The sequence below is a fragment of the Myotis myotis genome, unplaced genomic scaffold, assembly GCF_014108235.1.
Source record: "Myotis myotis isolate mMyoMyo1 unplaced genomic scaffold, mMyoMyo1.p scaffold_m19_p_5, whole genome shotgun sequence".
Taxonomy (NCBI): Eukaryota; Metazoa; Chordata; class Mammalia; order Chiroptera; family Vespertilionidae; genus Myotis; species Myotis myotis.
In genome coordinates, this window is record NW_023416357.1 from 102322984 (window position 1) to 102335197 (window position 12214).

The following is a 12214-nucleotide window of genomic DNA, read 5'->3' on the forward strand; positions in this document are numbered from 1 at the left end:
GGACAATGACAACGATCTAACTGCACTGAGGGTGATGGGGCCTCTGGGGCAGGGGGGTGTGAAGGAGGAGGGGAGGCGCCTTCCAGGCAGCAATGGCAGAAAGTGGCCTGAGTGGTCCAGGAACAGCAGAGACCAGTGAGGCCAAAGCAGTGAGTACGGGGGGCCCAGGGAGAGGGAACGAGGTCACCGGGGATAGTGGCTCACTCGTGCCAGGCACTGTTCTCATCATTTTGCATAAACTGTCTCATTTACTCCCTAAATATTCCAGAGGAGGAAGGAGCCATGAGCATCCTCTTCATAGGTGAGATGGAGGCTCGGGGAGCTCCAGAGACGTGCCCAGCACCCCACAGATACAAGAGGCAATGCCAGGATGCCCACTACGGCCATCCAGCTACAGAGGCCTTGGGAACTACAGGCCCTGGGCCTGGTGCCTTCACCCAAGACAAGAATCCAAGTGGGACCAGCAGGAGCAGTCAGTGGGTGGCCCAATATCATCCCACACACCCATCCTAGCTCCACCTGAGCACAGACCCAACACCCCTTACCTGCCCCTGCACGATGGCCTTCAGGAGAGCCAGTACTGCGTGGCGGGCCTCTGGTGGCCGTTCCGGCTGCAGCAGGTCTGCAACTGCCTTCCAGAGTGCTTCCACTGCATGCTGCCTCCAGCAAAGAGGGGAAAGCGATTAGAGTGTGCTGGAGCCCTCAACTGGAGGGCAAAGGGCAGAGCCGAACAACAGGGTCTTTTGACTTAGATCTTGTCATTAAAGCCCACATCTTGTATGCCTGTCACAGCCCACAGTGACCATGAGCCTGACAAGGGGAAGCTGCAAGCCACTTCAAAACCCTCACCAGTCCACAGGTTAGGGGAGGGAGAGAAGGGCAGGCGGGACAGAGAAAACGCCCAGGCTGCCTCCAGAGATCGCAGGGACTCCACCTGAAAGCCTGCTCCGACTCTGGTGGGAAAAGCCAGCAGGAGGCTCAGAACAAGAAGCACCGCAGTGGCCCCTGGGCCTGTAGCCTGACACAGAAATCCACCCCTGGCTTCCCTCTGCATAAACACACCAGCCCAGCTATGGGCCACTCAGCACCAATTCCCTTCCCCGCCTCTGCTGCCTTGCTTGACCTGTCAGGAACTCTGTGCAAGCCTGGCCGGTGTGGCTCAGTGGTTGAGCACTGACCTATGAACCAGGAGACCACAGTCTGATACCCAGTCAGGCCACATGCCCCAGTTGCAGACTTGATCCCCAGTAGAGGGTGTGCAGGAGGTAGCCAATCAATGATTCTCTCTCGACCACTGATGTTTCTTTTCTCACTCCCCCTTTCCCTTCCTCTCTGAAATAAAAAAACAACAACAACAACAAAAAAACCCCCACAAAACTCTGTACAAGTTTCTGGAATTTGCCTCTAAATCCACCTAGCCCAGTGGTCGGCAAACTCATTAGTTAACAGAGCCAAATATCAACAGTACCACGATTGAAATTTCTTTTTTTTTAAATATATTTTATTGATTTTTTACAGAGAGGAAGGGAGAGAGATAGAGAGTTAGAAACATCGATGAGAGAGAAACATCGATCAGCTGCCTCCTGCACATCTCCTACTGGGGATGTGCCCGCAACCCTGGTACATGCCCTTGACCGGAATCGAACCTGGGACCCTTCAGTCCGCAGGCCGACGCTCTATCCACTGAGCCAAACCGGTTTCGGCTGAAATTTCTTTTGAGAGCCAAATTTTTTAAACTTAAAATATATAGGTCGGTACATTGTTATTAATTAGGGTACTCCTAAGGCTTAGGAAGAGCCACACTCAAGGGGCCAAAGAGCCGCATGTGGCTCGCGAGCCGCAGTTTGCCGACCACGGACCTAGCCCATGGGAAACCTGGCTCTTGTTCCCTACAGCTACCCAGTAGCTCTCGTCACCATCCCTTTTCTACATTAACCATCCCAACTCTCTTCAACCAGGGTTTTCAGACGACTCACCCTTTCCTGAGCTCACTCCTTTCAGGAGTGGGACTAAAATGTCTTTTAGATGTTGTCTGACCAACTCAGGATACACTTGAACTTTCACCTCCTTTGCCCCATTCACAATATTCCTATTGATACAACAACCGAAGCCACAACAAGACGGACACTGAGCCCTAGCCAGGTTTGGCTCAGTGGTTACAGCGCCAACCTGTGAGTCCGATTCCTGGTCAAGGGCACATACCTCAGTTACAGGCTCAATTCCCAGCCCAGGTCTGGGCGCGTGCAGGAGGCAAGCAATCTTATCTGTCTGTCTCACATCAATGTTTCTATCTCTCCCCTGTCCTTCTGCTCTCTCAAAAAAATCAATGGGAAAACAAAACAAATCAAAAACAAAAATGGACGCTGAGTTTGTGGACTATCCCAGCCTCGGAGACCTCTCTGTCTATCCCCATGATGGCAGCTCAGCCACACTTCACCTTTCTGTACCTATAAAGGTAGAGTTAGAACACAAATGCCTATCTTCACTTAAAAAATCTTTACTGTTGGAAGTATTACTGTTTTCACACTTATCCTCGGTAACGTGCAGCTTGCACGCTCAGACAGAGCTGCCGAGGGCGTGGTGGTCGCCCTCCCCCTTAGATCTGAATCTGCGAGGTGTGAGGTCCACATCGCCCCCACTCACGCCAACGCCGTGCAGGGCTCCAGGGCTCGGGCAGGGCCCTGAAGTGCTCTAGGACAGCTTCCAACTCAGAGCCCCGGACATCAGGAGAGCCTGGAAAGAGCTGGCTGAAATAAATATGCCTACGCCATGTCTGTTGGGCCGCGTGATACCACCAACCACACTCCTCTCCCAAAAGGACAGACTGGTGGGCCTTGAATTGTTCTCTGTAAAATCACTCTCTTCCCTGACACGCCTCTATTTTTCCTTCCCCCGAGGCTGTACTAAGAGGACAAGTGAGGACATTTCTGGAAACCACTACAAACCCTTTCTCCAATCTGCTGGGAAAGCCTTTAATCCCCTTGCTCTCCATCTCCACATAGGATTGGTCCCTCAGGGCTGTGCTCAGGGCATTTCCGGAAGCTTCCCGGTCACTAAGATGAAGTAACCCAACTGAGACAGACTTACGTCTTCAAATTTTTTCGTTTTTGCGACTTCACAGATCTGCCCTATCACCCGAATGCGATTGTTGAGGCCACATTCAACACTCAGTTCCTGGAAAAAGGAAAAGGAAAAGGGGCCGTGCTCAGGCAAAGGATCTAACTCCACGCACAGACCACCCTAAGAACTGTGCTGTATGTCCCACTCCGGAGACTTGCAGCAGACCTTTCTGAAATTAAGCATTACTCCATCTCAGTGGAGTGAAAACAGACTTTTTGTTTCTATCACTGCATTTTTTTATTGTGATAAATTCACATCGTATAAAACTCACCACTTTAAACCATACAATTAAGGCTCTGGTGGGATAGCCCAGTTGGTCAGAGCTTCATCCCAATATGCCAAGGTTGCAGGTTCGATCCCCGGTCAGGACACATATAAGAATTAACCAATGAATGCAGGATTAAATGGAACAACAAATCAATGTTTCTTCCCTGCCCTTTGTCAATAAAAAAGGTAAACCATACAATTCATTTTTTAGCATATTTGCAATGCTTGTAACCACTTCTACTAATTACAGAACATCTTCCTTACTTCAGAAGGAAACCTCATACCCATTAGCAGTCACTCTCCATCCCTTCCTCCACCCAGGCCCTGACAAATGCTCATCTACTTTCTGTCTCTACGGGCTTGCCGATTCTTGATATTTCATATACATGAAGTTACACATTATGTGAACCTTTATGATTGGCTTAGCATGTTTTCAAGGTTCATCCATGTTGTAATTAACATGTATGAGCACTCTGTTCCTTTTTGACATGCAATACTCTTTTGCATGGCTGTGTCACATGTTGTTTATACAGTTGGCCCTTGAACAATGCTGGGTTTGAGCTGTGGGGTCCACTTACACATGGATTTTTTTAAAACCTGGGTTTAAGGAGGCTTGACTTGTGGTGGTAAACATGCAATATACAGATGATGTATTACAGAAATGTACACCTGAAACCTACATAATCTTACTGACCAATGTCACCCCCAAAAATTCTATTTTTAAAAAACACACAAAATTTGCATTTAAGTAGAGCTGTGCAGTTCAAATCTGTGTTATTCAAGGGGTAACTCACCAGGTGATGAACATACGTTCTAGTTTCTGAATGGGATACTTTAAAAGTGCAAAAGCTGCCTTGTTGGTGTGGCTGTGGTTGAGCATCAACCTATGAACTAGGAGGTCACACGGTTTGATTCCTGGTCAGGGTACATGCCCAGGTTGCTGTCTCGACCCTCAGTAGGGATGTGCAGGAGGCAGCTGATCAACGATTCTCTCTCATCATTGATGTTTCTATCTCTCCCTCTCCCTTCCTCTCTCTCAATAAAAATATTTTAAAAATAAATAAATAAAATAAAAGTGCAAAAGCTAAGTCCTGGCTGGGTAGCTCAGCTGGTTAGAGCATCATCCAGATATGCCAAGGTTGTGGGTTCGATCCCCAGTCAGGGCACATACAAGAAGCAACCAATGAATGCATAAATAAGTGAAACAAGTTGATGTTTCTCTCCCCCCCCTCCACACACACAGTTCCTCTCACTCTAAAATCAATAAATAAAAGCTTTTCAAAACTAAAAATAATAAAAAGTACAAAGACAACATTTATTTATGGACAAAGTATGGTGTCAGGAATGCTGGGAGATTCAAACAAAGACGAAAAATAAAGACTTCTCACAGGGAATCACAAATTACTAGCTTACACATGGTCATAACTCTAATCACCTGTGGAGACCAGGGCATTCAGATCCCATATCATAAAACAGGTTTTCTTGAACTGACATGTGAATACTAACTCATGTGCTGAACCAAGTCCTCTGACTTCCTAAATCTCCAGGAAAAAGGACATGTAAGCCTCCCTGGTACTGGGACAGCAGCCCCATACAGACGGTCACCAGCAACTCATCTCCCACAGAACCTGTTGACAGACCAAACCCAGCCTTCCTTGCACCTCCCAGGCGGCCAGCGGGGAAGACACAGGCAGCTCACTCACTCGCAGGATGTCCGCTGTGATGACAAACTCCGTCTGTTTGCCCTCTGCAGACCTGGGGTTTGGTCTTGAAGTTCCCAGTCCCAACAGAATCTTGAACTTCTCCCTCAAGCCTGAATCTTTGCTTGTTGGCTTGGCCATGGTGGGTAGGCGCGCAACATGGGACTCTGTACGCGGGGGCAACAGGCAGAGAGCTCAGAAACAACTGCACACACCTGCCCCTGCGGACCTACAGCCACCCGGGAACCCCAGAGCTCTGGCGGGCACCTTTCCTCCCACAGCCACACTGTCCGGGCCAGAAACAAACCTGGGAAGCGCCAGGCCGCCCGCCCCTTCGTGCATGGGGTGGGGAAGGGGAACTGGGAGTGAGGGCGGGCACCGCGGGTCCTAGGGAGCCCTGACGTTAGCCATCGCTCTCTCCTCCATGTAAAGGAGGGCTCTCGGAGGGACGCGGGCAGCAGGAACCCCCTTTCACCCGCCAGGACTTCAAACCAAGGAGAGCTTGGCGCTCCATGGTCAGGCTAAGGGGGGCGCGGCCTAGACCCGGACCCGGGCCACTGCGGGGTTCGCCCCCGCCGCCTCATCACCGAACAGGCCCGGCGCGGCCGCCTCCCCTCGGGGCCGGGCCACACCGCGGTCTGGGCGGGCATCAGTGGTCGGGAAACCTCGAGGCACTCACCCCGAGCCGCGCCCGCGGCACGCGCGGCCGGGAGGTCCCAGCGCGGAGAAGGGAGCGCACACCCCTGCCCCGACCTGCCGCCGGAAATGCGCACTGCGCAGCGGTCGGCGTCCGAGGCCGCCGCATGACTTGCTGGGAGTCGTAGTTCTAGGCTTCCCTTGGCCAAAAGAATGGGCGAGGCAAGTCACATGACAGTGCCGCGGGGGCCGCCGGGATGTGTAGTCCACAGGAGTTCGACATGAGCACCGCGGGCACGAGGATGGTGACCCGCAGCTGGAGCCGGGGTCCTGGGGTCGGACCGAGGGGAAGTGGGGAGGAGGCCGCGCCGCTCCCAAGGGGAAAGTCGGCTGCAGGTAGCGCCCGGCCAGGGAAAGGCAGGAGGGGAGAGGGAGGGAACTGCAAGGGACTGAGGGCTGGGGTCCCGCGCCGCCCTGGAGGGCTCCGAGCTGCGCGGGCTGGGACCCGGAGGCAGCAAGCAAGTTCCTCGGCCCTACGCGCTGCTGGGTTCCCACCTAGCGCCCTGTTCCCAGGAGTCAGGGGCTGGGTTCCAGGAGCTCACACTACCCCGACCCTCATCCTGAACAAGGACGTTCTCTGGGATCTCGGCAGCCTGTACTGGAATCTCCCACTTGCGCCAAGCTCTCTGTGGGGCAGATTGGCCCTGTTGTCATAGCTGCTTACCTCTCAGTGAAGTCGGGTGCCCAGGACACCCTTAGCCAGAAGTCCTCTCTCCTTGCTAGAGAGCGATGTCTGCAGGATTGGCCAGAAGGGGATTCCCATAGGCACCCAAGGACCCCAGGGGTAGTCCAGAAAAGGAGACCCACCAGAAGCATAGCGGGAGGAACGGGGCTAGAGGGATAGGCAGGTCACAAGTCCAGCCAGATAGGCAGGAGCTTGGATGCCAGGACAGAGTTTAAGTTCATTGTGAGTACAAGGGAAAAACCAATGAGGATTTTTAAACAGGAAGTGACCCAAACCAATTTTGATCTTACAAAGTTCTCTCTGACAGTGTGGAGACTAGATTAAGAGGCATCATGGTAAAGGCTGTTACCAGAGTTCTCATCCGTTAACTTGGACTTGGTCAGGGGGACAGTGGCACAAAGAAGGCTGACCTGTCCCGGATGCGTGCTACAGAAGACAGAGCATACCCCGCTCCCCAGCAGTAGATGATGGGTGATGGGTGCTTGTCGAAAGAATGAATGATGAGAGATGAGAGAGCAATTAGGGCAGGGGTCCTCAAACTTTTTAAACAGGGGGCCAGTTCACTGTCCCTCAGACCGTTGGAGGGCTGGACTATAGTTTAAAAAAAAACTATGAACAAATTCCTATGCACACTGCACATATCTTATTTTGAAGTAAAAAAACAAAACGGGAACAAATACAATATTTGTATTTGCATGTGGCCCGCGGGCTGTAGTTTGAGGACCCCTGAATTAGGGCAACACCTTATCCTTACCTATGTCCCCCATTGAAAAGACTGAGTGACATTTTTTTGCAGAAGGAAGGAAAAGCCACCACCCTGTGAAGCGTCAGCGGAAGACACAAAGCCTGAAAGTGGCCTATGAAGCCTCAGATGGTGAGAAAGGAGAGGGGATCAAGCCGCTCAAGGTGCCAAGCTGGGAGCCTCAGGACTGGCAGCAGCAGCTGGCAAACATCCGCACCATGAGGAGTGAGAAGGACGCACCTGTGGACCAGCTGGGGGCTGAGCACTGCTATGACCGCAGTGTGCCCCCAAAGGTAGGGAGGGGCCCCATCTGCCTGGTGACCCTCTTCGGAACAAGATGCTTGATTCCTTTCACGCCTGACACCTGGCAGCTCTTAGCTGACACCGCCCTGAGAGGATGCACACCTGGCACCCAGAGCACTCACTGGGCAGCATTACTTGCTTCATTGTGGCCAATCAACAGGTCAGGGGTACCTGTGGCATGAGGCCTCGTGCTCTGCCTTCTGCCAGCACTGTGCTGAATCATCAGGGGCATTCAGTACATTTGCTGATAGAGAAAGAGATTTTTGCACTTCTTTAGCCCAGAGCCTGGTCCTTTGATCAATGTGAATCTAATCCCAGTTCTTCCACTGGGTGACTTGGGCCTCAGTTTGCTTGTCTGCAAAATGGGTAGTAGCATCATTCACATAGCGATAACAATAACAGCCAATGGTGGCTGCACTGACATTGTGCCAGGTACAAGTCTAAGTGTAGTGAAAATTCATTTAAGCTTCCCAGTGATTCTGAGAAGCAGGTGCTATTATTGTCCCCATGTTATAGATGAAAAGCAGGCCCAGACCAGATCCTACCACACACCTCCCCCCATTGGCCAAGGTGGGTAGGAAGCTGACGTCTGGTCTGTTCCCACATGGGTAAAGGACTTGGCTAGAGCCTGGCCCACAGTGAGCACCCAGGACCGACCATCTTTCTGGTCCCTGTCACTGTGAGCAGGTGCAGAGGTACCAGGTGCTGCTGTCACTGATGCTCTCCAGCCAGACCAAAGACCAGGTGACAGCGGGTGCCATGCAGCGGCTGCGGGCCCGGGGCCTAACGGTGGATAATATCCTGAAGACAGATGACAGCACACTGGGCGCACTCATCTACCCCGTGGGCTTCTGGAGGGTGAGCCCAGCCTGTGGCAACGAGGGCCAGGGTTGCCACTGGCCTGGAAAAGACAGCGGGTCGCTGAGGGCGGCTGTGGGGGTGGCAGGAGGCTGGGTTGGACATTTCTGGCCACAGGGGCCTGGATATGAGTTCTCACTAGAGTCCCCCACCCCTCTGAGCTGTCCACAGGGGGCCAGGCAGTGGGGCCTCAAGTCCAGGCCTTGGAACTCCTTAGCCTTTCCTGTTTGCAGCCCACCCCTTCCTTCCTCCACCTCCCCACCCAGCTGTCTGGCCCTTCCCTTTCTCACTGAGGCTGCCCATCCACCTTTCCCTTTGTTTACTCCGGGCTTCCCTGGAGCGTGTTACACCCTCCCCTCCAGAGCAGCAAGAGGCCACAGCACAGGGTGGCCAGTAGGCAGATCTATTGAAGGTGGCCAGGCGGGTGTGGCTACTTCCCTGGGCACTGGTGTGGGTTGCAGTGTGTCAGATGGGTTTTAAATAGCCCCGTCTGCTCAGGCACAGGATGGGAACCGCCCAGCTGGCCTGTTCGCTGGCAGGGAACCCCAGACTCCAGCCTTCCTTCCTGCAGGTCCAGGTGCTGCTGAACCCAGCTCCTGGCATGGCCGGCCCTGCTTAGCCTGCCTGGCCTCTGGGGGTAATGATGGGGGAGGGGGGCGCCCAAGCTGGACCCCAAGACATGCCATTGGCCCAAACAGGTGGAAGGCAGGGGTCCAGGCATGCATTGGGCCTCCCTCAGGCTGCCTGTTTCCCTTGGTTCATTCCTGCCTCCTAGGGCCGTGGTCGGCAAACTGTGGCTCGTGAGCCACAGGCGGCTCTTTGGCCCCTTGAGTGTGGCTCTTCCTAAGCCTTAGGAGTACCCTAATTAAGTTAATAACAATGTACCTACTTACATAGTTTAAGTTTAAAAAATTTGGCTCTCAAAAGAAATTTCAACCGTTGTACTGTTGATATTTGGCTCTGTTGACAAATGCATTTGCCGACCACTGTCCTAGGGGGACAGGAGCAAACAGGTGCCTCTGAGTGTGTCCTGGGTCGCTTTGGGCACCTGTGCTTCTTCCTTGGGCCTTGTCCTCCCAGGTTGGACTCCACTCCCACCTTCAGCACTTGACACCCCCCCACCCCATTTTTCAGAGCAAGGTGAAGTACATCAAGCAGACCAGTGCCATCCTGCAGCAGAACTATGGTGGGGACATCCCAGCTTCTGTGACAGAGCTGATGGCACTGCCAGGCGTTGGGCCCAAAATGGCGCACTTGGCCATGGCTGTGGCCTGGGGTACTGTGTCAGGCATTGGTGAGTGGCATGTGCCCATGAGGAGGGTGAGGCCAGCTCTGAGCTTGCTGACTACTGTCAGGGTTCCCCACATCCTCTGACCTGTAACCCCAATTCAGGTCTCCTCATCCACAGCTCAGCCCAAAGGGTCAGAAAGATACTCCCAGCACTGAGCTAGGCCTGTCCTGCCCTGAGATGAGCACCTACTGTGTGCTGGGCTCTGGGGATGGACTCGGTGTCGGTGGAAGTGATACCTCATCCAAGAGCTGAAGGGTAAGGCAGGGCCAAGAGGAGGAACAATGTTCCAGGCAGAAGAACAGCATCTGCAAAGCCATGAGGCGGGAGAGAGGGCCAGAAGCAGGAGGCTCTGGATGAGTGTGGGCAGATTAGGGTGATGTGAAGACAGGGGAACCCAGGGAGAGGAGGAATGGGCTGGGGGGATGGGGAGGAGAACTGGGAGGGGGGGAGCCTCTTCCTGGGATCCCTTTCCTGGGTCCAGGCCTAGCAGCCTGGCATGGGAGGATCTCTGGGTGGAGACAGGATTTGCGTCAGGGTGCAGCGGCTGCTTCCTAAGGTCTTTGCCCAGAGAGTTGGGGCTTTTAGGCCCCCTCACCAGCCCAGCCAGCCCAGAAACCAAGGCTTGACCTGTAACCTCTCTGTACTCCCCAACCCCAGTGCCTTTCTGGGACTCCTGCAGGCGGGGCTGGGAAGGGGTGGGAATCCCCTCAGCTCCCACAGCTTGTGTAGCCTGCCCCCTGGGGTGGGGCCCTTTTCCAGCACTGCCCATGAGTAGAAAGGCAGCCCCGAGAGCCAGAACGGGGCCAAGAAGGGGCCAGGGCAGAGCCTTCCCCTAGGGCTCCTGTAGAGGCCAGCCTCTCAGCAAATACTCAGCTTATCTGGGCAGCTGTCCTCAGCTGCTCTTTCCCGGGAGTGGTCAGGCAGGTCTGAGTGAAGGGCTCCCTGCCGACCGCCCTACCCCGGGTGTCAGAATGTCACCCTTTCTGGTTGCCTCTGGGCCCGGTCAGCCGTAGGGAGACCCTGGGGAGGGTAGGCTTTGCCTCCCAGGGGCTTCCCCAGGAGAAACTCCCTCGTGAGAAAGCTGATCCCAGCTCTGCCTCCCCACCTGGGTGGCCTTGGGCAAGGCACTTGGCCTCTCTGAGCTTTGGCCACAAAGCAGGGGACACGGTTGCCCTCCTGGCCCAGCCCACAGGGGGTTCACACAGTGTGGTGTGGCCCTAGGTTGGGCCTCAGGGAGCACAGTCACCTCCGTGTGACAGAAGAGGAAACTGAGGCAGGGGATCCAAGGGTGCAACCCTCTGCCTGGGCTTGTTAGCAGCAGGAGAGAAAGCGGATGCAGGGACTGGCTTTCTCTTTGACAGTGAGGAGGAGAGGGATTGCAGATAGCTGGGCAAGGAGGCCTGGGTGACTGGGTGCCCGGGATGGGCCCTGGGGTGGCTGTAAAGGGGAGCAGGGGCTGCAGCTGGCCTGGCTGTGCTGCCCACTCTGTTCCTTACAAGTGCTGGCTCTGCAGGCAACAGCCTCCTGCTGGCACCCTCAGCCCGTGGCTGGGCCAAGAGGCACTGCTCCCTGCACCCCAAGTGAGGGCCCAAGTCCTCTGGTTCCTGCCTACAGCCCCTGCCCAGCAGTATGGTAGCCACTCTCATGTCTGGCTCGTACTGTGCAGTTAGGGGCCCTCAGAGCTCTGTGTGGGAAGCCAGGGCGACTCACCAACCTGGGCTAATGGGTGGGACCATGGGCAAGAACGGGGTGTCTGGGCCTGCCCCACACTCACCCCACCCTGTCTCCAAGCAGCAGTGGACACACATGTGCACAGAATTGCCAACCGACTCAGGTGGACCAAGAAGGTGACCAAGTCGCCGGAGGAGACCCGTGCGGCCCTGGAGGACTGGCTGCCCAGGTGCCGCAACGGGGCAGGACGGGCTCCCCTTCCACCTTCCCTCCTTCCCTCGCTCTCTCTGCATTAACCCACTCCCACCCCACAGGGACCTGTGGAGTGAGATTAATGGACTGTTGGTGGGCTTCGGCCAGCAGATCTGTCTGCCTGTCCGCCCTCGATGCCAGACCTGCCTCAACCAGGCCCTGTGCCCAGCTGCACGGGACTCTGAAGGCCCTGTGCCCAGCTGCACGGGACTCTGAAGGCCCTGTGCCCAGCTGCACGGGACTCTGAAGGTCCTGTGCCCAGCTGCATGGGACTCTGAAGGCCATGTCTTCTGCGACTTTGTTGGGGAGCTGCAGCCTGTTCATAATAAAGTTTGGGGTTTTGCAACAGTTGGGATCTGTCCGATTTCTACCCTGGGGAGGCCAGCATGTGGACGTGACAATCTGGGCTGTGTACGTGGGGGTGGGTGCAGGGGCCCAGACTGAAGAGATGGATCGTGGGAGCCAGCTGGAGCCAGCTGTTGAGAAGCCTGCTGGTGACGCTGGAGGTCTGGGCTTCCTCCCTCCCTCAGCTGGCTGAGGGCCCAGAAACACCCCTCTCCTGAACTTGTGCACCCTGAGAGCCTGCCACTGCCAGGAGGCCCTACCCCCAGCGCTTACAGAGCCACCTG

General features: G+C 54.8%; 2 protein-coding genes across 8 annotated transcripts in view; one reads left to right on the forward strand and one right to left on the reverse strand.

The window, feature by feature from the left end:
- Positions 1 to 5887, reverse strand: part of TSC2 (TSC complex subunit 2) — a 37095-nt gene extending 31208 nt beyond the window's left edge. For all 7 annotated transcript variants that reach the window (XM_036309219.1, XM_036309216.1, XM_036309218.1 and 4 more), the window contains exons 1-4: positions 5767 to 5887; positions 5091 to 5254; positions 3088 to 3174; positions 546 to 656 (exon numbers count right to left, since the gene is read on the reverse strand). In XM_036309219.1, the coding sequence (XP_036165112.1) occupies positions 546 to 656; positions 3088 to 3174; positions 5091 to 5228 (336 nt within the window). In that variant the 5' untranslated portion in view covers positions 5229 to 5254; positions 5767 to 5887. The remainder of the gene's footprint in view (positions 1 to 545; positions 657 to 3087; positions 3175 to 5090; positions 5255 to 5766) is intronic.
- A 92-nt stretch (positions 5888 to 5979) lies between these two features.
- NTHL1 (nth like DNA glycosylase 1) lies at positions 5980 to 11926 on the forward strand. The gene is made up of 6 exons (XM_036309223.1): positions 5980 to 6119; positions 7265 to 7503; positions 8201 to 8371; positions 9506 to 9665; positions 11457 to 11562; positions 11648 to 11926. The coding sequence occupies exons 1-6, from the start codon at positions 5981 to 5983 to the stop codon at positions 11799 to 11801; spliced, it is 969 nt and encodes a 322-aa protein (XP_036165116.1). The 5' UTR covers position 5980; the 3' UTR covers positions 11802 to 11926.
- The last annotated feature ends 288 nt before the right edge of the window (positions 11927 to 12214 follow it).

What these genes read in the sequence shown, in the direction of transcription:
- NTHL1 (XM_036309223.1), top strand. Translation starts at nt 5,981, where the DNA reads ATGTGTAGTCCACAGGAGTTCGACATGAGCACCGCGGGCACGAGGATG. An exon ending in ACCGCAGTGTGCCCCCAAAG is followed by an intron (nt 7,504 to 8,200) that starts GTAGGGAGGGGC and finishes CACTGTGAGCAG; the next exon opens with GTGCAGAGGTACCAGGTGCT. An exon ending in GGGTACTGTGTCAGGCATTG is followed by an intron (nt 9,666 to 11,456) that starts GTGAGTGGCATG and finishes GTCTCCAAGCAG; the next exon opens with CAGTGGACACACATGTGCAC.